Here is a 21,514-nt window from a genome sequence, read left to right on the forward strand (position 1 = left end):
TTGTTCTCCCATTCATTTATCTCTGCTTGAATCTTTGTTATTTCTCTTCTTGCATTTGCTTTGGGGTTAGCTTGCTGTTCTTTCTCAGATTCCTCCAGGTTTGCTGATAAGTCCTCAATATTTTGCTCTTTCTTTTTTTTATAATATGGGCATTTAAGGAGTAAATTTCCTTCTCAGCTCAGCCTTTGCTGCATCCCATAAGTTCTGATAAGTTGTATTCTCATTTTCATTCATCTCCAAATAGCAACTGATTTTTCTAACAATTTCTTCTTTGACCCCGTGGTTGTTTAAGAGTGTGTTGTTTAATCTCCATATATTTGTGAATGTTCTTGTTCTTTGGTGGTTATTGAGATCCAGCTTCATCCCATTGTGGTCAGAGAAAGTGCTTTGAATGATTTCAATATTTTTAAATTTATAAAGACCTGTTTTGTGCACCAGCATATGATCTATCCTAGAGAATGTTCCATGAGCACAAGAGAAGAATGTATAACCTTGTGCTTTGGGGTGCAGTGACCTATATATGTCTGTTAGGTTTAATTCATTTATCAAGTTATTTAATGTCTCTACTTCCTTGTTGATCTTCTGTCTGGTTGTTCTATCTACAGAGGAGCATGGTGTATTGAAGTCTCCTACTATTATTGTTGAAACATCTATTGCTCCCTTTGGTTTGCCAATGTCTGTCTCATGTACTTTGGAGCTCCTTGATTGGGAGTATAAACATTTATGATTATTATATTTTCTTGGCAAATTGACCCTTTAATTAGTATCTAGTGTCCTTCTTTGTCTCTTATGATATCTTTACATTTAAAGTCTATTTTGCCCGATGTTAGTATAGCTACTCCTGCTTTCTTTTGGTTACAACTTGTGTGGAAAATCTTTTTCCATCCTTTCACTTTCAATCTATCCTTGTGTCTAAAATGAGTCTTTTGTAAGCAACATATAGCTGGATTATGTTTCTTAATCCATTCTGCCAATCTCTGTCTTTTAATTGGTAAGTTTAGTCCATTAACATTCAAAGTTATTACTGAAAAGGTGTTTCTTGATTCCACCATCTTAATTTTATTTGTCAGATCTATATATTCTTTTCTTTGTATTCTTTAAATTACCCTTCCTGGTACTCTTCAGTTCTGTGCCTTCCTCCCGACCTCCCTCTCCTGTCTTTTTTTTCAGCTGGCGGAACTCCTTTTAGTATTTCTTGTAGGGCCAGTCTCTTGAGGACAAATTCTTTCAGGACTTCTTTGTCTGTGAAAACTTTAATCTCTCCCTCAGTTTTGAAGGACAGTTTGGCTGGGTACAGAATTCTTGGCTGGAAGTCTTTCTCTTTCAGGATCTTGAATTTTTCATACCACTGCCTTCTTGCCTCCAGGGTGCTAGTTGAGTAGTCTGAACTCAGTCTTATTTGGTTTCCCTTGTATGTAGTGGATTGTTTTACTCTTACCACTTTCAGGATTTTCTGCTTCTCTTCAACATTTGACAGGATGATTAGTATGTGCCTTGGGGAAGGCCTATTTGGATTTGTTCTGTTTGGAGTTCTTTGGGTTTCTTTAACTTGTATATTTATATCCTTTATGAAGTTGGAAAGTTTTCCCCCATTATATCCTCAACTACTCTTCCTAGCCCTTTACTCCTCTATTCTCCTTCTGGGACACCAATAATTCTTATATTTGTGCACTTTGTTTTGTCTGTCATTTCCCTGAGTTCCCATTCAATTTTTTTCCATCTTTTTTTGCCATTTGCTGTTTTAATTCAATTATTTGAAGTCAATTATCCTGTCCTCCATATCACTTATTATTTCTTCTGTGTCTTCAGATCTGGTATTATGTGCCTCTAGTATGTTTTTTATTTGATTAACAAAGTCTTTAATGTCTGTGATTTCTGCTATTTTTCTCTTTATTCTTTCAGATTCCTCTTTGTGCTCTTCTACTGTCTTCTTGATCCCTTTATGTCATTTTCTATCCCACTTATTTTATCAAGTAGAGTTGTATAACATCTTTAATTAGTTGTTCCAACGTCTACGTCTCCTGTGGTGTTTTAATTTGGTCATTAGGCAGAGCTGTATCTGTCTTCATTGTGATATGCTTAGTGATCTTCTTCTGTCTTTGTCACTTGTAAATATCTTGATTGATTTAGTTCGGGAGTTGATTTCTTTCAGTAGTCTAAGGCCTTGTGTTTGCAGCATGGTTGTACAGTAGGGAGCAGGGCACAGGGTGGAGCACTCAGTACGGTGATTTGTTTCAGGGCAGGTATAGGCGCAGGTAAGGCTGTTACACTGGTGCTTGTGAACGTGGGCACCCAGTGGCCAGGGAGGATGTAGCTGTAAGGGTGCGGCAATCTGGGGGGCATAACCTGGTGTGCTCTGGTCTAAGGCACGGGGTCCTTTGTGCACATGCGTAGAGCTGTGGCAGCAGGTCAGTGTTATACCTTCATGGATTGGGGGAAAATGTGACTTGGCTGCGCCGATTTGCACTTTCTCAGGGCTGGAAAGTGAGTCTAAGGGCTGTGCGCATGTGCGGTTCTAGGACTGCTGTAAAGTGCGATTCCCAGAGCTTAATGATGTGATTGGAAGCCCATGTGCATGTGTGGGCCTGGGAGTGCCGTAAATGGATGCACTGAGCTCAGGGAGGGCTGGGTGATGCTGTCCAACACTATGGGCGGGTGGCGGGGGTAGCCTTGTTATGGAGGTTAGTGTCTGCAGCCTTCATACGCTGGCAACAGCCTGCAGGGAGCAGGGAGTGAGAGGTAGTGCTTGGGAGGGGTAAAGGAGAGGTGGGTTGGGTTGCACTTGTGGTGGGGGTGGGGGCAGGCACGTACACTGGGGTCTGGTGGGATGGAGGTGCCTGGAGTGTAGGGAGTGGGAGTGGGTGACAGGGTTCAGGTGCGCGGAGTGTGGGGTGAGTCGCCGGTCACAGAACTGCATTGGTGAGGATAGTGCACCCAAGGAATGCGGTCTGGCTTGCTTCCTAGTCCCATGTTCCCGTCCATGCACTCCCACCGGCTCCACGGCTCTGTCCCAGGCTCGAATTTTCTGCCTTTCAGTTCCTTGGCCTCTGCAACCTGGGCTGCCGCATGTGGTGTAGAAGGCTCTCCCAGGTCAGCCGTACTCCCAAATTGCTGCCTCAGTCACCCTCCTGCCCCTTCTCTACCTTTTCCATGGAGCAGGGCTAATCTTGAGCTACTTTAATCGGCCATTCTACTGGAAGTCCTGGGTTTTTCTTTTATTATGGAGAATGGCGCTTGGTTTCTCTGATGTGGTTGAAACAAGGCCAGGGCATCCTCACTGTTAAATGTGCCCTCTGCCAGCCCCAAGAAGCACAGCCACCGTCTTGGTGCCTACCATGCTGGTAGCACCTCGTTCAGGCCTTATTACCACACTTAGGAGCAAATGCTCTGCTTGTTCCTGCTTTACAGTTGGGGAAACTGAGGCCCAGAGAGCAGAAGCAGCTCAGCCCTGACCTGTGACCTGTGGGACAGAAAGTATCTGGCTCCACATGCTGGCTGCATGTCTCTTTCTTCTTGTTCTGGCTGGTCCTCTCATCTGCCTTCCTTTTCTTATGGTAATGGGGAAGGCAGGAGTCCAGCCTTGCTAAGTACCTCTGAATGCACCCCTGATGCACCTTCCAATGCCAGGCCCTGGGACAGACCCACTGCCCTTACCTTTGGCGGTGTGTGGTTGGCTGGAGTGTCCTGGGTAACCTGGTGAAAAGCTGACCCCAGCCGACTACCCATGTGGGCTCTCCCTCCCTATTTCCTATAGTACTGATTCTCTGAATGATCAGTTCCAGACTTTAGGGCCGAAAATGTATTTCAGAAGTCATTAAGTGGACATAGGGGTTTCTTCTATAAGCTTCATTCCTCCTTGGAATGCCAGGACAAGGGTGATGGATGGTACCTTCTTTCTCAGGTAAGAGGATAGCTCACCCCTTAGACAGATGCTTGCTCTTTTCAGGTATAAATACAGTTGTGGTAAGCTCTAGTTAAAGGCAGGACCTGTGACTATGGCCTGGCTGTGGTCAGTGTCCAGACAGGTTCAGGGGAAGTCCCTTTGCAGAGGAACTGCGGTGGTGGGGATGGAGCCATGAGAGCTGATGGAGCAGGGCTTCCTGATGGTGCATTGATGGAAGGGGCCAGGTCAGTGGGTAGAACCTGGGAATGCTCCATCCTCGTGGGCTCCCTGAAACCCCAAAATATTTTTGGGGAAAGCTGCTCCCACCTGGCCAGCCTCAAGCCTTTACATTTCTGTGAGGATGGGTTTAACATTTATATATCTTTCTGACTGCAGATTAATAGGAGTCTGACTCCATTAGGAGGCTGTTTTCCCCAGAAAACAAGGTGCCTGTGTGATGCTCAGCCTGTCTGTCTGTGTTTGCCTTGTAGGTGTGGAACGCCGTGGACACGGGGGCCTGCTTGCAGACCTATTCCCTGCACAAGGAGGCAGTGCGAGCTGCCCGATGGTCTCCCTGCGGCCGGCGGATTCTCAGTGGTGGCTTTGACTTTGCCGTATACTTAACAGACCTCGAAACAGGTATGTTTTTCTTTTTTGTTATTCCAAGGCACCTCTCTGGAGCTGACAGCCCCTCAGCTTTATCATGGGGCTGGCTCTCTGGGGGATCCATAACCACTGTCACTTGTCCTTGGGTGCCATGTGCTTCTAGGGAGGTGGGAGATGGGCCTTGGGATGAGTAGGCTTACGCTCGGTTTGTCCCTTGGAACCTGCCTCGCTACAGAGGCTCTGCTGGGGACCTCCATCAGCAGTCCAAGGAACAGAGCCCTAGGGTTGTCTCAGCCCCAAGATGTGGGGCTGGATAAAGAGGGAGCTTTTAAATCAACGTTTGATATGTCATTTCTAATGAAATGGATTTAACTTTATCACAGCATTCTTTGGTTAGAATCAGTTTAGAATTCCTGTCAATCATTATCATTGAAAGGCTGAAGGGAATGATTTCAGTTCATAAGGAAAGTCTTCAAATGAGTTCTGCTTTAATGCCCACGCTGAAAAGGCCTATGGGTGAGGTGGATTCATGCTGAGGAGCTCCTTAGGGGACTCTTGGCAAGCAGGGCAAGAAGGAGAGAGAAGTCAGGTGTGGGATCTTTCTCACCGAGCATTCCTAGGCAGTGGGCGCCACCAGTGCAGTGACTCAGCCCCAGCTGATGGCATGTTCCTGCTGTGGCTCAGAGGTGGGGAGAGCTGGGGGCAGGAGTCAAACCTTGAGCCACTGGCTCCCTGTCCCTGGGCCTCCTCCTTTGTCACTTTTCTTCTGAGCTCTATCACCAAGTGGCAGACACCTGGGGGCAGGAGGAGAGGCCAGAGTCACACCTGCTCCCAGGTTTCTCTGGAGCCCTCAGGCCAACTCCTCTTCCAGGGTCCCCAGCAGGCCCAAGGAGGCCCGGGGGAAAATGCCAAGGGTGATCTGCGATTACAGTGGGGTTTATCTCCTACCTCAAGGGTTCTCCCCTCTATCTGGCCCTTGCAACCCCTTTTACTGAGCCCCAGGCCTTCTCAGTAGTGACAGTGACCTGATTGGTGGCTGTATCAGCAGTTGCTGGCCTTGGGGACCCTGTGGGTGCCCAGCCCTGCCACAAGCTCTATACATGGCACATCAGTCCTTGTGGCAGCCTGCCAACAGCAACCACATCCTGTCTTGCAGATGATGAGACCAAGGCTCAGTGGGGCAAAGTCATTCGCTGTGCGTGGGTTTGTAGCTGTGTGTGGCCCCATGGAGATTCAGGGCCAGATCTACGTGACTGCACAGCAGTACTCTTTCCCCAGTGTTGAGGGTACAGAGGTTTTCTTCTCCTGAGGCAGTTCCCCGACCCTCTGTGGTCTGGCTAAGCTTCTCTTTCCTGGTGAGGTCTGCAGGGCAGATATGGGAACCTGGGCTCAAGGAGCAGGGTGGAATTTGTGGACAGTGATGATTGGCAGCAGTTGCTGATAACCTAGCACCCTCTGAAGTGCCAGGCCTTTGGTGTCTCATTTAGGCCCCATTCAGCCCCTGTGGTAGGTGCTCTCAGTGTCCCCATTTTGCACACTGGCTCAGAGGCATGGTCCAGTGAGTGGCAGAGTCAGGATTCATACCAGCCTGTTGTCTGACCCCAGTCTCTGTTTTCTGCTGGTTTGACAAACTGTGCTTGTTATTGGGGCATAGGGGTGATCAAGACCTAGTGTCCACCTTGGAGATGCTCGTGCCTGTTGAGGGAGATGACATGCAGATGCAGTGGCAGTGATGGAGCAAGGTACAAGGACTGTGAGAGTATCCAGGCTGGGTAGTCAAGGAGGAATCCCTGGAAGAACTGAAACCTGCGCTGAGCCAGGAATTAGGAGGGCAGAGAATCAGGGTGCAGGAGGCATGGTTGGTGGTAGGGTGGGTCCTCGGCAGATAGAATCACATGAACAGGTTGCCACAAGAACGCGACACCACATGGTGTTAGATAGAAACCACAGTAGGCTGGGATTGTAGTGTGCAATGAGGGGTGATGGGAATTGGGGGAGAGGGGGTGGAAGAGGCTAGGAAGGAGAACCTGAGCTTCATGCAGTTCCTGGCCATCAGGTCTCAGGTTGCCCAGTCACTGTTCCCAGGTGAGCACAGAGTGAAGGAGCCATGCCTCTTTCCTCTCCTGCCTCCAGTTTTCAGATGGGTGATGATCTGTCAGGTTAACCAAATACACACTCATTGGATGACATTAACGGATTCATAGTGGCCCTTTGTCGCTATCGACAGATGCTATTGTGTGTGTAATGCAGGTGCATCTGAAATTTTTAGATACTCAGGGAGGGCGCTCCTGCATGACAAGTTAGGGACTGCTGCAGCAGGTGGCAGTAGGGGGCCGTGCAGCATTTGAAGCAGGAGAGAAGGTAGAGAGATGTCCTGGAGTTAGGGGAAACTGGTAGCAGGAAGAGAAAGCATGGCAGACTGGTGGGTACCAGGTGGCAGACTGGAGCCAGGGAGGCGGAAAGCCTCGCCCAGGTGGTGGTGGCATCCCTGGAGGGCAGCTTGACCTTGGACTCCAGTGGCAGGTTTATTGGGCAGGTGCCCCCAGGACTGCCATCCAATCAGGAAGTCTCTGTGGGATGGTGTTCACCACTGAGTCACCTGTTTAAGCAGTTATTTTTTGGGTGCCCCTTCTGTATAGGACCTAGTCATGGGGGAGTGCTCTAGTGGAGCCCTTGGATCTCCTTTGACCCTGGGAGAGTATGATTGAGGGGTTTGGACCTCACCTTGATGCAACCCATCCTGTCCTGCTGAGGATGGTTGTGGGTTTCCAGTTCTGCTTCCTGGGCTGGTGCACGAGCTCCTTGAAAATGACCTGTGCTGGTGGTCTCTGTGTCTCCACCATCTGGCCAGGGCGGGCTTGGAGTAACTGCTTAGTGTGTGCATGGATGAGACAAGCCAAGGTTGATGCTTGCTGGTCCCTGTGACCCTGAGTCTCCCTCATCTCTGCACATTCTGCCCCAGAGAAGTGGGGCTCCCTCTGAGTCCCAAGTCCTGGGTTTGCTGGGCGCTCTTTTTGGCCCTGATCAGGGTGGGCTTGTACAGCCCCCGGGGCTTTTGTCCTGGTTTGCTTTGTTCCCTTCTCCCAATCTGATCTCCCTTTTTACTTGATCTGCCTTTTTCTGCCCTTGGTGATTTGGCTTTTTCATTTCAATCAAATTAGAGCTGCCTGCCAGGAGAAGGCAACGCGGGCGTTTTTGCCGCAGCACTCTGGGAATTAGTCACTTGGTGCCTCGTGTCGTTAATGGGGATTTGGCGCCAAGGCCATTTATCCTGGTGTCCTTAATCAATACAGTTAAAAATCTGTGGATTCTAAAATGTCAATACCAGGCCTGAAATATGGAGGGCCAACAACATTTTGTCTTGTTAATTTATAGTTCTGACGGGCTGTTGGCTTATAGAGCGACCATGAATCAACACTTAAATAAAATCTGCTCATAGATTAATTATTTTTGGTGCTCTTGTTCCAGCTGTAATCTTCCTAACAAAATGTCATGGGGTGTTAGCCTAAGGCAGCCTCAGGGAACACTGTCTGACCTCTGTCTCACCATCACTGGCTTTGAGTCCCCCTGCGTGCCTGATTACTCCTCTCAGAGGCCCCTGGAGAGTTGTGCAGTTCTAAGTGCCGCTGGTTGTCTTCTCACAGATTCTGATCTTCATAAGGCAGTAGTCCCCACTGAATCTTCACTGTGGAGGGATGGGGAGCCCCCACGCTTTGCATTTGTTGTTTGCAAAGGGGCTCTCCTGGATCCTTGGGCCCTGCCTGGGCAGGGCACCCTGTCTTCTCTCATCTACCATAGGCCAGCTTTCCTGATGTGTACCCAGCCTGTGCAAGGCATCCGAGAGATACCCACTGGCCTGAGCTCCTAGAGCTGCTGGAGGCAGCACAGTGTGATAGAAGGAACACAGATGGGCAGGTGCACATGCAGCCTCTTCCACCTGCTCTCGCTGGATGAATTCCTTCCCATCTCTGCTTTTGTGAGCAGGGAGAGTGATGCCTGCTGGGTGGGGTTGTGGAGTTGAATAGCTGAGAAAAGGCTGCAGAGGCACCTTGTGGAGGGCCTGTCACACGGAAGACCCTCTCCCAGGTCGCCCCTGCCTTTCTCCACTGCCCCAGAGGACCTTCAGGTGGTAGAAATGATGACTTTGTCCCTGTTGAATTGTTCACAGAGCCCTAGTTGCTGGGCTACTTCCCCCAACAGGGGGCTGTGGTGGGTGAGTTCCCAGAGCCTCCAATGACCCCTCACCCTCTTACTAGTATGACCCTATCCCAGGTGTGGGACTAGGAACAGCCTGTGAGGGGCTGGGCCAGCAGGGCTTCTCCCAGCCCCTACTCTGCTCCTGATTGTGTTTCTCCACAGCCGCATTGCCTACTAATAGGGTGGCAGCTTCCTTCTGGGTACCAGCAGCTTAGGCCCTCTGCTTTGGGTAGGCATGCCTACCTCCCCAGTCCTGCCTTCACCCTGCCCTCCCTCTTTAGCTCCAGGCATTTACTGCTGGGGATATCAATGGCCCTCTTCACCTACAGCCTGGCTGCCCTCTCCCTCCTCTGCCCGTCCTTGTGCTTTTTGGTAGAGGCCAAGGTATATGGAAACAAGTGACCATTGGGGACTAGACCCATAAATGACCATGCCCCTTGTTTTCCAGGAGGTGCCTACTTCATTTTATCATCATGCTTGGGAACTCTGTCACTAGAATACTACCAGGAAAAGTGGCATGGCACATTGACTGTGTCCTTGCTGTGGCCAGGTCCTGAACATATGTTCAGGGAGAATGAATGAATGCATGCGAGATGCTTTGCATATGTTATATAGTCTCCACAATAGCCTGTGCGGGGAGCATTTTTATCCTCGTTTCACTCACCTTGAACCTGAGGCTCAGGGTGTTTTATGATCCAGGCTCTGGCTTGCATAGCCCAACTCCTGGTGAGCCAGCTTCACTGGCATTTGCAGTCACCCACAGGTGACTGCACGGGATGATGTGGGTCTGGGGGGAGGGGCACCTTGCACCCATCTTAACCCATCCTCTGCATAAGGGGCCAGCTGAAGATGTTTCTCCAGCTGTTGACAGCCACTACTTTAGCAGGGCAAGCATCACCCCTGGCGATTTTAGAACATTTGGTATAAGATGGGTAAAAGGTGACCAGATTAAAACTACCAGGAGTTTGCAGGGCTATGGAAAAGGAAGCTTCTTATGTGGCATAAGCCTTTGAAGTGGTGCTGGCTCCCGCTGGCCCTAGAGAAAGTGCCTGCAGGTGCCTAACTTCTCCATTCTCAGGCTTTGGAGCTCCATGGCTCAAGTGTCCCCAGCATGCCTCAGAGAGACTTGTGAGGCATCCTTTGGTACCTGCAGAGACCTGGAGGGCACATGTGCAGCAAGTGCTGCTCCCTTTGCAGGCCTGTGGCTGGTGGGCACATCTTTCAAGCTCTTGAGGGTACAGGCACTCTAGGCGACCCCCTCCCCTCCCTGATGCCAAAATGCCCCCAGGGCATTTGCCCCTACACACCCTACCAGCCCTAGCTCTCTTCCCTAGAAGTGTATGCCCAGCTTCCCCCCAGGCTCTTTTGGACATTCCTTCAGCTGGACCTGTGTCCAGTTACAGGCACAACCTTTCTATTTGAAAAGCTTTCCTTTCCTGCTTCAACCTTACTTGAGTTAGGAACTCACCCTAGTATTAGATGTTAAATCAGAGGTTGTTCAACTTTGTTAACCTACCCTGTCTGCTATCTTATCTAAAACTTCTGAAAGTGCTGGAAGGTCCTTTCTGTGTTCCCACAAATGTCTCCAGCTGCCTTGTCGTCATCCTCTAATTAAGCTCGTGCCAGCCCTCTGGATAAATAAAGAATGATTTTAAATCCATATTATATTATTCATTACTGCCATTGTGACAGAACTGATGTTTTTTCAGTGTGTGTGTGTTTGCAATCATATTGAAATTTGGTTCCCTTCTTCGTGAAGGCAAACTTTATTGATGGACCCTGGAGCCTACACATGGTTTTTGGCAGGTTTGCTGGGAAGGGGAGTTTTGAGTTCCAGAAAACCAACTCAGAAGTAAGCTGATGAGACACACCTCATTTCCCACTTGAGAACTTTTGTTTTTTGAAATTTGGAAAATTCAAAACACACAATAAAAAGAAAAACTAGTATGATGAATCCCCTAAAACCATCACCCAGCAGCCACAATTAACAACGCTTGGCCAAACTGGTTTCCCCATAACCCCACCTGCTCTCCTTCCTTCCCTGGGTTATTTAGAAACAGCAGATTGATTTTTAAAGGTATTTAAGCTTCCTAAATGCATGTCACACGTATACCTGCATGTCTTAACCAATGGCTATTTCTAAGTGCAGTGGCACCTCCAACAAAAAGAGAGGCTGCATTCCCTGAGCCTGTACAGAGGGCCAGGCTAGGCTACTGTTCTCTTGGATCCCTGGCTTCTGTCCTCTCACTGCTCTCTGGGAGTAGGTGCTCTGGGTGCTCTAATTTTTCAGATGTGGCAACCTGCGCATAGAGAGGCTCTTATCTGAGGTCCCTGGATGGTGAGTGGAAAAGTCAGGCTCCGGATCTGGGCAGAGGTTTCTTCCTTATGTGCCCTTTTGGGCTGCACCTACCATGCCTCATGCAGAAATCACCTTGAAAAACTCACTAAAGCACTTATACAAGGGGAATATTAAAAGTGTGTGTGTGTATGTGTGTGTGTGCGCACGCTAGTGAGAAAACTTCAGAAAACACACAAAAAATATAATGAGGAAAATGTGTAGTGATGTCAACCCAAATCATTGGAAATCCTAATTCCAAAGCTTAACTTTCTGTGGTCTGACCATCATTAAATCCCTAGACCTTGATGTTAGCAGGAACATTGCCAGCCACCCTATGTAGCCTTCTTCCCTTCTGCCCTCCTACTTGTTCTTCTGGGGGGAGGAAGAACCCAAACCGTGGAGAAAATTCCATGGGTGGTGAGGGTTTTTTTTTTATTTTTTTATTTTTATTTCCCTTTGACTGGTTTTGGTAATTTGGTAATGTATTACTCCTAGGGGGCAGTGGAGGAGGAAGGTGGATATTTTGGCTAAAAATTTTTATGAATTTTAACTTAGCTATAGGTAATTCTTAGATTGTCTTCCTCTTAGGAAGAAAGCTGTTTGGTTTTTTTTTTTTATTTTTTATTGATTAAAAAAAATTACAAGAAACACAAACATGGTGAGGGTTTTTAAAATTAAAAAAAAATTTTTTTAGTATGTAATATATTCACATGGCTTGAAATTTTAAAAGTAAACCTGTGTGCACAGTGACAAGTCCTGCAGCCCCTGGTCTTCCTTCCCAGGGCGAGTGATGTGCGTGGTTTTGGAGTTCCTCTTTGTCCTGCCCCTGCTTCACTACCAGTAGTCTCTGCCAGCCCCTCTGCCCGCCTCCCCTGTTCACGATGTGTGCATCCCCCAGGGGCAAGCAGAGTGGGGGATTCATTTCCAGGTAGTCTCTTGTATTGCCTGAATAATTAAAAGCAGTAGCGAACATAGTATGGAAGAAATTATTACAATAATGCCAGTTCCTTCTGGAACCCCTGGGCCTGTGGCTACAGCCCCTGCTCTTGGGCTCTATTGGTCTTCTAGGGCTGGCTTACCTACATTATTTCCAATTCTCCCAACAACCTTCAAAGGTATGTTTTGTTATTCTGATTTTGCTTGTGAGGACTGCTGGGTGGTCCCATGTCCCTGGGCTCCCAGCGGACACTCAAAGCCCTTTCCAGGGCTCTGCCCATCTTGCCAAGATGGGCCCTGTTTCTTATCCTCAGATTTGTTTGGAGAGTTAATAAGCTCCTTTTCATATGAGCTTTGAGTCGGGATGGTTCAATTTGCAGCTGGCTGACTAACTCCCAGAGGGCGAGTGTAACGATATTGATTTTAGTGCAATGAGTCATGGGCCTCCTGCCTGGAACACAAGCTCAGTCACCAGGCACCAACTGCAGGTGCTCTCCCTTGTCAACATTTCCCCTATATGTGTGTGAGTCCATGAATGCAAACACATTGCTAAGGAGAGGGAAAGGTCATGATTAACTGGCAAGTGTGCAAGGGAGGGTGCAGCCTCAACCCCAGGCTGGCCAACCTGGTGACGCTGGATGTGTGCCATTACCTTGCTGAGCCTCCATTTCCCCAGCTGTGAAATGAGCAGGTCACACTTACCAGCAAAGGGTGCAGTGGACGTGGGCAAGCCCCCCAGGCCCAGACCATAAATGTCAGTCTCTACTCCCTGGACTGTGAGTTATTTGGCATAAGCATCGGCATTGCTCCCTGCAGGAAAGGGCATGAACTTCTCTTCTTTTTCAGGCACTCACACTTCTGGTTTCATTTGACCTGTATCAGATTCCTCTTACAGGCCAACAACTTGGCCATGCTGAGAGGAGAAGGAGGACCCTCTGAAACCTGGAGCCCCACATAACAATTGGGTCCGTGAGGGTAGGCGTTATGGCAGACAGGCAGTGCTGCCCCAGGCAGATTTTCACCACGGTGGGGAGAGAGGGGCTTAGTGTTTTCACCTGAGAAAGAAAGAGGCCACAGTTCTGAGGAATTACCTATCTAGTAGCGTCAAGAGAACAAATTGAGTTTCTGCATAGATGTTCTAAAAATGTTTTTGCTTTAATGACAGTTTGTTTTATATGTAATGTTACTGATTCAAGGACCTCTATAGAGGTGTTTTTTCTGAACTCCAAGAGGATATGAACAATTTTTATATTGGTTGAGTTCATTATAGCAGGATCAATAAAGTCAGGGTTAGTGGATTAAACATTTCAAAATTCGATTTCTTATAATAAACATGCGGTAAATACATAGAATTTTCTATAACAAATGGATAATCAAGTATGATATCTCAAGGTTAAAGGTTTATAACAATCAACTGCTGTGCTTAGAGTAGCATCTCCCAGGACAGTAGCTGATAAACAAGCTACTTGATTTATGAAAAGGCACAGAATAAGAACAAATCTGATGAGAAAAGACCTTCACCTCCAATGTGGCTGATATTCATGTTCAAGATACTCTCCTGATACATATTTTCCAGCCTTTATCCATACCTGTTTTAACAAATTGTAAAGGCCAGTCCAGCACATTGTTTTTTCAAAGGCTCATTACAGACACTCAAAACTCATCTCTTGAGATTCCTGCTCTCAAAAACTTGTATCCCTGGTTTCAGCTTTTAATTTACCCAAGGCTGAATGCACTAATTTGGGGGGTTATTTTTCTGTGTATAATGGCTGTTCCTATGTTGATCGCCTGGACTATCACGTTGCACTTAGCTCTCACGGCAGCCTTACATTTACTTAAGAGGCAGGAGATGCAGCAGGAAAGGGACCTGCTCAAGGTCCCTCCACTGGAAGTGGCCGAGCTGGTTCGGAGTCAGATCTGCGTGGCTTGTAACCTTTAGCTCCACTGCCTCCCACCTCGGACGTCGTGAGGGGTGATGACAGGTGTGACCCTGAGCCAAGATCCTGTTCTAGGCCTCTTTACCTAGCAGAATTTCTCTTTTTCATTAGGTACTTAGTAACCATTTTAAAAATCTTTTAATTTTGGACCCTTTTACCAATGAAAAATAGTAAAAGACTAGTTGTTATAAATCAAAATAGGAACACTATGCCAACTATATCTTGCCTTCAAAATGGGAAATTTTAGTACAGGCATACTTTTATTGTGCTTTGCTTTACTGCGCTTTGTAGATACAGCATTTTTGGGGGGGTGGGGCAGGGAGGCTGTATGAGTCAGAAATCGAACCTGGGTCTCCTGCATGGTATGCAAGAATTCTACCACTGAACCACCCATGCACCCCAATATTGCATTTTTTACAAATTGAAGGTTTGTGGCAACCCTGCATTGAGCGAGTCTGTCAGCGCCATTTTCCCAAAAGCGTTGCTCACTTTGTGTCTTTGTACACATTTTGATTAATGTATGTACATTGTGTGCTTTTGCACACTTAATAGACTACAGTATAGTATAAACATAAGTTTTGGTATATGCTGGGAAGGCAAAAAATTTGTGTGACTCATTTTATTGTGATATTTATTTATTGCGGTGGTCTGGAACTGAACCTGCAATATCCCTGAGGTGCGACTGTCCTTAAAAGACAGATTCTTCCTCAGTCTCTTTTGGGGGATGAGGAAGAATAACATATTCAGAAATACATCTTTTTGTTTTTTCTTAAGAAGAAAAAGTACAATTATCGTCAGCTAGCAAGTCAACTTTCACTTTTTTCCCCCATCTTTTCCCCCCATTGTTGGCAAGACTGTACAACTGCACTTTTTGAAAAGACATATGGATCATTCCCTGCCATTTCTGAAATTAAGCCTATTGTTATGTGCTATAGTCCAAGAAACAAGGAAAAATTTTCTCCAGGCAGATACGCTTTGTCTTCCTATTGGTCCCAAAGATTGGCAGTGAATTCCAAGAGAGCAAGAAGCTGGCCACAGACGTTCTCAGCTGTGAAATATACTTCTGGCCCTCCTGGCCTGTCTCGGTGGGGTGGGAGCTGTGGCAGTTTTGTGCTTCTTTCCCTTGGGGGCTGTGATGGTGGTCCCTGCCCTCAGCCTCTAGGTGAACACCCAGCCCCTTAGCTGAAGCGAGCACGCAGAGGCAGGCCCAGGGGTGTTAATAGGGCCTGCAGCTCCCTTGCTCAGTTTTCTCTGGGTGGGACGGTTTGCATCATTGTCAGTTTCTGATCACCATCTTTCCAGCTTTAATGGGGAGGAAGAGCCTAGGTTCTAGATGAGTTTCAGGAAAGGAAAAGTAAAGCAAGCTGGAAAAGTAAAGCAAGCTAGAAAAACACCAGATTTCCATGTAGGTGAATTCACTAAGAAGCTAGTTTTGGTTTACTTGGGAGCGTTGTTTCTCTGCTTCACTCTTGGGAGGGGTGTGAGAGCAGGGACATCCCAGTTCTGCTCATTTCCCTGAGGATTAAAAAAAAACTCTTTATTTATTAGAAAAATAAAAATTAGTATAATTTAGAAAGTAAACCTACTTCCTAGAACAACTCATTTCATCTTGATGAATCTCTTCCCACTCTTAACACTCATATAATTAAAGAATGGCAGGCTTTGTCCCTATTGCCACTATTTGTGGTTCTGGTTTTAAATGAAGAACCAACTTGACTTAACTGTTCCCTTCTGGTTGAGCACTTAGGTCCTTACAATCCTCTCACCATTATGGACAACATGACCTGAAGTTGTCAGCTCTTAAAAAAATTTGTAATAAATTAGGATGCCTGCAAAATTATTTTCTTCCATATGCTCTGTGCCTTGTAGTAAATAAGGGGCTTGTTGCACTTAAAGAGTTATAGAACCTATTATTTACTATAAGTCGAATATTTCCAGAATTTTCTCTGATGGTAAACATGCATCAATCATAGACCTGTAGAAGATATGTATTTTAAAAGCAACATAGTCATCCCACTAAGGTAAAGACATCCCATGTTTAGCAAAGAATAAGAAAATAACTGCTTTTCAAGAAATTTGTACTATGGAGAGAACATTCTGAAAATGTGTTATTGTTTCCATCGTTATATGATTTTTGTTGCCCAAAACAATACGTCACCTATTAAAAACTTTACTATCTGTGCCCTTAATATGTGAACAGAAGTTTTCTAATCTGTTTAAAAGTCTTTTAAATGAAAATCCTAATGGATTTTGAGTCAGTATGTTAAAGATATGAAAGTACAGTACTTTCTCATTAGTTGCAAGAGCCATTTTTGACATACACAGAAATGAAGGTGTACTAGCAATATTTCCACCAAATCCTTTGCATTATTGGTGAATGGAAGTGGGAAATGTCTCCCACGTTGCCAGTGGTGAACATCTCCTGTTTGGATCCATGTAACTCTGTAAGGAACCTTGGCCAGCTCTGACAGTAGTTCGGTGATAATCAGAACCTAGAACCAGACTTTCAAATCACTGAATCAAAAAATTCTCTACATTAAAAGAAGAAGGAGAAAGAAGAAAGATACATCAGCAATGAGCCAGCTGTAAAGGCTAATTAAGAAAATAATTCCATTTTCAGTAGCATCTAAAAAAATAAAATGTCTATGAGTAAATTTAACCAAGGATATAAAAGACTTGAGAACTACAAAGCGCTGCTAAAAGAAATAAAGACTACCTAAATAAATGACAAGACATTCCACATTCATGGATTGGAAGAGTTAGTATTGTTAAGATGGCAGTATTTCCCAAAGCAATATATAAATTCAGTGCAGTCCTTGTCAAAACATTTTTTTGTGGAAATGGAAAAATTAATCCTCAAATTCATATGGAACTGCAAGGAGCTCTGAATAGCCAAAACAATTTTGAAAAAGAAGAATAAAGTTGGAGAACTTAGACTTCCCGGTTTCAAATTAAATTACAAAGCTGCAGTAATAAAAACTGTGGTACTAGGCTGCCCATGCCAAAAACAAAAACAAAAGTGTGGTACTGGCATAAAGATAGCCAAATAGACCAATGGAACAGACTTAAAATTCAGAAATAGACCCATTTATCTATGGCCAGACAATTTTCAACAAGGGTGCTAAGCACATGCACTGTGGGAAAGAATGTTCTCTTCAACAAATCCTGCTGGAAAAATCAGATATCTACATGCAAAAGAATGAATTTAGACCCCTATCTCACACCATATACAAATTTCAACTCAAAGTGGATCAAGGACCCAAATATAAAAGCTAAAACTCTTAGAAGATAACATAGGATCAAATCTTCACAGCCTGGGAGTTGTCAGTGGTTTCTTAGATATGACCCCAAAAGTGTGAGCAACAAGACAAAGGATAGCTACATTTACTTTCATCAAAATTTAAAAGTTTTGTGCATCAGAAGAAATTATTGAGAAAGTGAAAAGATAACCTACTGAATGGGAGAAAATAGTTTCAAGCCATATATTGGACAAGGGCTTAATATTCAGAATATATAAAGAACTCTTACACTGCAACAACAAAAAGACAATTCAATTAAAAAATGCGCAAAAGACTTGAGCAGACATTTCTCCAAAGAAGATATACAAATAGTCAATAAGCCTGTGGAAGGATACTGAACATCATTAGCCATTAGGGAAATGCAAATCAAAACTACAGTGAAATCATTTCATACCCACAAAGATGCCTACTATTAAAAAAAAAAACATAAAGTCACAGATGTTAGAGGAATGCAGAGAAATTGGAGCTCCAGTGCCTTATTGGTGGGAATGTAAAATGGTTAGGCACTGTGGAAAGCAAAATGGTGGTCCTCAAAAAGTTACACATAGAATTACCATAAGACCAGGCAATTCTACTGTGAAAATCAAGGTCTCAAATAGGTGCTTATACACCAGTGTTTATAGCAGCATTATTTTTTAACGTCTTTTAAATTGTGAAATATAGCATATATACAAAAAAGTAATACATTTCCAAGTACATTTTAGCAAGTGGTTATGGAACAGATTTTAAAGTTTGGTTTGGGTTACAGTTCCACAATTTTTCATTTTTTCTTCAAGCTGCTACAAGACACTGGAGACCAACAGAAATATCAATAGGATTCAGCAGTCATAATCATTTGTTAAATCTTTTCTTCTCTTTTATACTCCTCCTTCTCTTTAAATAACATGTGCATGAAAGCAGTAAATTTCAAAGTGCATTGCAACAATTAGTTATAAAACAGATTTCAGACTTTGGTATGGGTTAAAATTCCACAATTTTAGGTTTTTATTTCTAGATAGCAACAGTAGCTGAAAGATGGAAATGACCCAGGTGTCCATCAACAAATTAATAAATAAAACTGGGTACATACATTCAATGGCGTATTTTTCAGCCATAAGAAAGTTGGTTTTTTTGGCATGGTCAGGCTCTGGGAATTGAACCTGGATCTCTGGCGTGGCAGGCAAGAATTCTGCCACTGAGCCACCATTGCACTGCCAAGAATAAAGTTTTGAGACATGCTGCAACATGGAAGAACCTTGAAGATATTATGCTCAGTGAAATAAGTAAGACACATAAGGACAAATATTGTGTGATACCATTTATAAGAGATGACAAGAAATAGCAAATTCACAGAGATAGAAAATAGATTAGAGGTGATAGCGGTATGGAGGAAGGGAAGAAGGGGGAGTGTTTGTAAAAGTAAATAAGAGAAGAAAAGAGGAAACTCACTTTTAAGCCCCTTACACAAAGTCATAGCACCACTAAGTATTAGAGTCATATACAAGGACTCTGAAAGCTGTGCAATTTTCTGTCTTCAGTGCATCTAAGATCTAGTTGAAAAAAAAACACAAAAGAACGTTATAGTGTGTTCAATCCTATTGCTCTCACTAAAAATATTGTAGCATGCTCTTTGTTTAGTTTTTAAATTTTTAAAAAACATAACATACAAACACGAACATTGTTACCATATGATCTTTCCATTTTTGGTATAGAATCAGTAACTCACAATATCATCCATAATTGTACATTCGTCACCATGATAATTTCTTAGAACATTTGCATCAATTCAGGAAAAAAAGAGAAAAAAGAGAAAAAACTTGTACATACCATACCCCTTACCCATCCCTTTCATTGACTGCTAGTATTTCCATCTACACAATATATTTTAGCTTTTGTTTCTCCTATTTTTTTCTATACCCCTTACCACTCCCTTTCATTTCAATCTACTAAATTTATTTTAATATTTGTTCCCCCTATTATTTATTTATTTTTAACCCATATGTTTTATTCATCTGTCTGTACCGTAGATAAAAGGAACATCAGACACAAGGTTTTTACAATCACACAGCCACATTGCGAAAGCTATATCATTATACTGTCATCTTCAAGAAACAATGGCTACTGGAACACAGCTCTACATTTTCAGGCACTTCCCTCTATCCTCTCCAATATACCTTAACTGAAAAGGTGATATCTATATGATAAATAAGAATAACCTCCAGGATAACCTCTAGACTCTGTTTGAAATCTCTCAACCAGTGATTTTGTCTCATTTGTCTTCCCCCTTTTTGTCTAGAAGTTTTTCTCAATCCCTTGATGCTGAGTCCCAGCTCATTCTAGAGTTTCTGTCCCAGAAAGGTTTACACCCCTGGGAGTCATGTTCCACATAGAGTAGGGGAAGGCAGTGAGTTTGCTTGTCATGTTGGCTGATAGAGAGAGGCCACATCTGAGCAACAAAAGAGTTTTTCTGGGGGTGACTCTTAGGCCTAATTTTAAGTAGGTTGAGCCTATCCTTTGTGGGGATAAGTTTCATATGAACAAACCCCAAGATTGAGGGCTCGGCTCAACTGCTTTGATTGTCCCCACTGCTCATGAGGATATCAGGAATTCTCCACATGGGGAAGTTGAATTTTCCCCCTTTCTCGCCAATCCCCTGAGGGGACTTTGCAGATACTTTTTAATTCACTATTCAAATCACTCTAGGATTTATCGGTACATCACTCTGGACAAACCTACAAAATCTCATGCCCTACTTAAGGTTCCATGTACTTATGGTGTTCAATTAAACTGTCCACATAAATTATATTAAGAAAGCACACTATTTTTTAATGATTTCAGAGGTTTGTTGATATGCTTAAAAACATTTAAAAATATATGTTAAAATATTGGTTATCTTATCCTTATCCTTTAAACTGTTCTATTTTTGGTATTTATTTTGGCATTCATAATATATTAGAACAGTACTACATTATATAATTTATAACTAATTTACATATGTTAGTGATATGTTTTCCATTGATGTGCCGTCAGACCACATGGTTTGGGGACCACAGATATGGGAACTGTTGGAGCTCAGATGAATCCTCTAACCTTAAAAATGCTGACAGATGACTTTCATTTCTTTGCCTGGCAAGTTGCTTCAGCACCTAATGTGTGTGTGTAGGGTCACAGAACACAAAGTTGGGCAAACTTTAGAAAGTGCTTTCTGAACTAAGTAAGCAAACACTGCTTCCCAGGTGCCTGTAGGAGGAAGTGATGCTTGAGATCTTGGTGTTGCATGGCTCTCCTCCTTGGTTACCAGCTTCTTGTGTCCCTAAGATCCTTGCTACCTCAGTCCAGCGGAGGACCTCCTCTTGGCCCTGAGTCATTTTTTGACACCTCAGATTTTATGTTTTTCATTGGTGGGCTTGTGGGAAGCACTGTGAACTGCATAGGTGGGTGGGGGGACAGGAAGCATGATGGCCCAGCCCCGAGGGGCACATGCTCTGCTTTGGAGCCCAGCAGACCCGGGCTTAGACCCCACATCCTTCACCTGGCAGAAGATGTGTTCCAAGCAGTTGATGCTTCTGAAGTTTACGTAGCTTCCCTTTAAAGATCATAACGGTAGGTGAGGCAGGTGTGTTTGTAAAAATACAAAAGCTAAAAACAAATGTATGAACATTGAAAAGAGTTAGAAAGAAAGATCATAATGCTAGAAAGGATCTTTTCATCCTGTATATATAATACACACACACACAGAAGGGCTTTATGACTGTTTTATATCTGTTATGTAAGCACAAGGATGCCTTGAGTCTTGTCGAGCCAGCTAGACTCCCAATGGTCCACACCATCCTATGCATTCCATGGCTTGGCCATTGTGACACTCTGTCACTTATCACCACCATCTGCCATGCTCTGCAGCACTTCATTCATCAGTTAATATAACGGCATTACTCTAAGATGGCTGATTCCCCAAAAATGTCACTTCAGAGCAATCTTGCTTTTGGTTTTTAAGATTCCCAGATAAATAATCTACTGTGTGGCCTTGAAAATGTTACTTATTCTCCCAGAAGCCTTGTCTTTTCATCTGTTAAGTGAGCTTAGAGTTGTTGTGCGATTTAAATGTAGTAACACACGTCATGCCTTCAGAACCATAAAAAGGTGACTTTTGAGGATCTAGCTTAGCCCTGGGAGGGAGGAGAGAGCGTTCAGCTAATTGTCAGGTGGGGCTAGCTGCTGCAATTATGATTACAGAAAGTCTCCACTGGGCCACTTTGGGGCCCGGCGGACTGGGTTTGCCCATGGGCTCCACACTGACACCATGTTAATTTTAAGATATTTTGTGGTCAGAGTCTTTTCT

At 44.4% G+C, this 21,514-nt stretch overlaps 1 protein-coding gene across 5 annotated transcripts in view; it reads left to right on the top strand.

Annotated features, from left to right (window-relative positions):
• The window catches only part of WDR25 (WD repeat domain 25), a 199,432-nt gene that overhangs the window by 123,271 nt on the left and 54,647 nt on the right, over positions 1–21,514 (top strand). For all 5 annotated transcript variants that reach the window (XM_077123541.1, XM_077123542.1, XM_077123545.1 and 2 more), the window contains one exon: positions 4,375–4,522. In XM_077123541.1, coding sequence (XP_076979656.1) covers positions 4,375–4,522 — 148 coding nt within the window. The remainder of the gene's footprint in view (positions 1–4,374; positions 4,523–21,514) is intronic.

Source organism: Tamandua tetradactyla, chromosome 12, assembly GCF_023851605.1.
Source record: "Tamandua tetradactyla isolate mTamTet1 chromosome 12, mTamTet1.pri, whole genome shotgun sequence".
Lineage (NCBI taxonomy): Eukaryota > Metazoa > Chordata > Mammalia > Pilosa > Myrmecophagidae > Tamandua > Tamandua tetradactyla.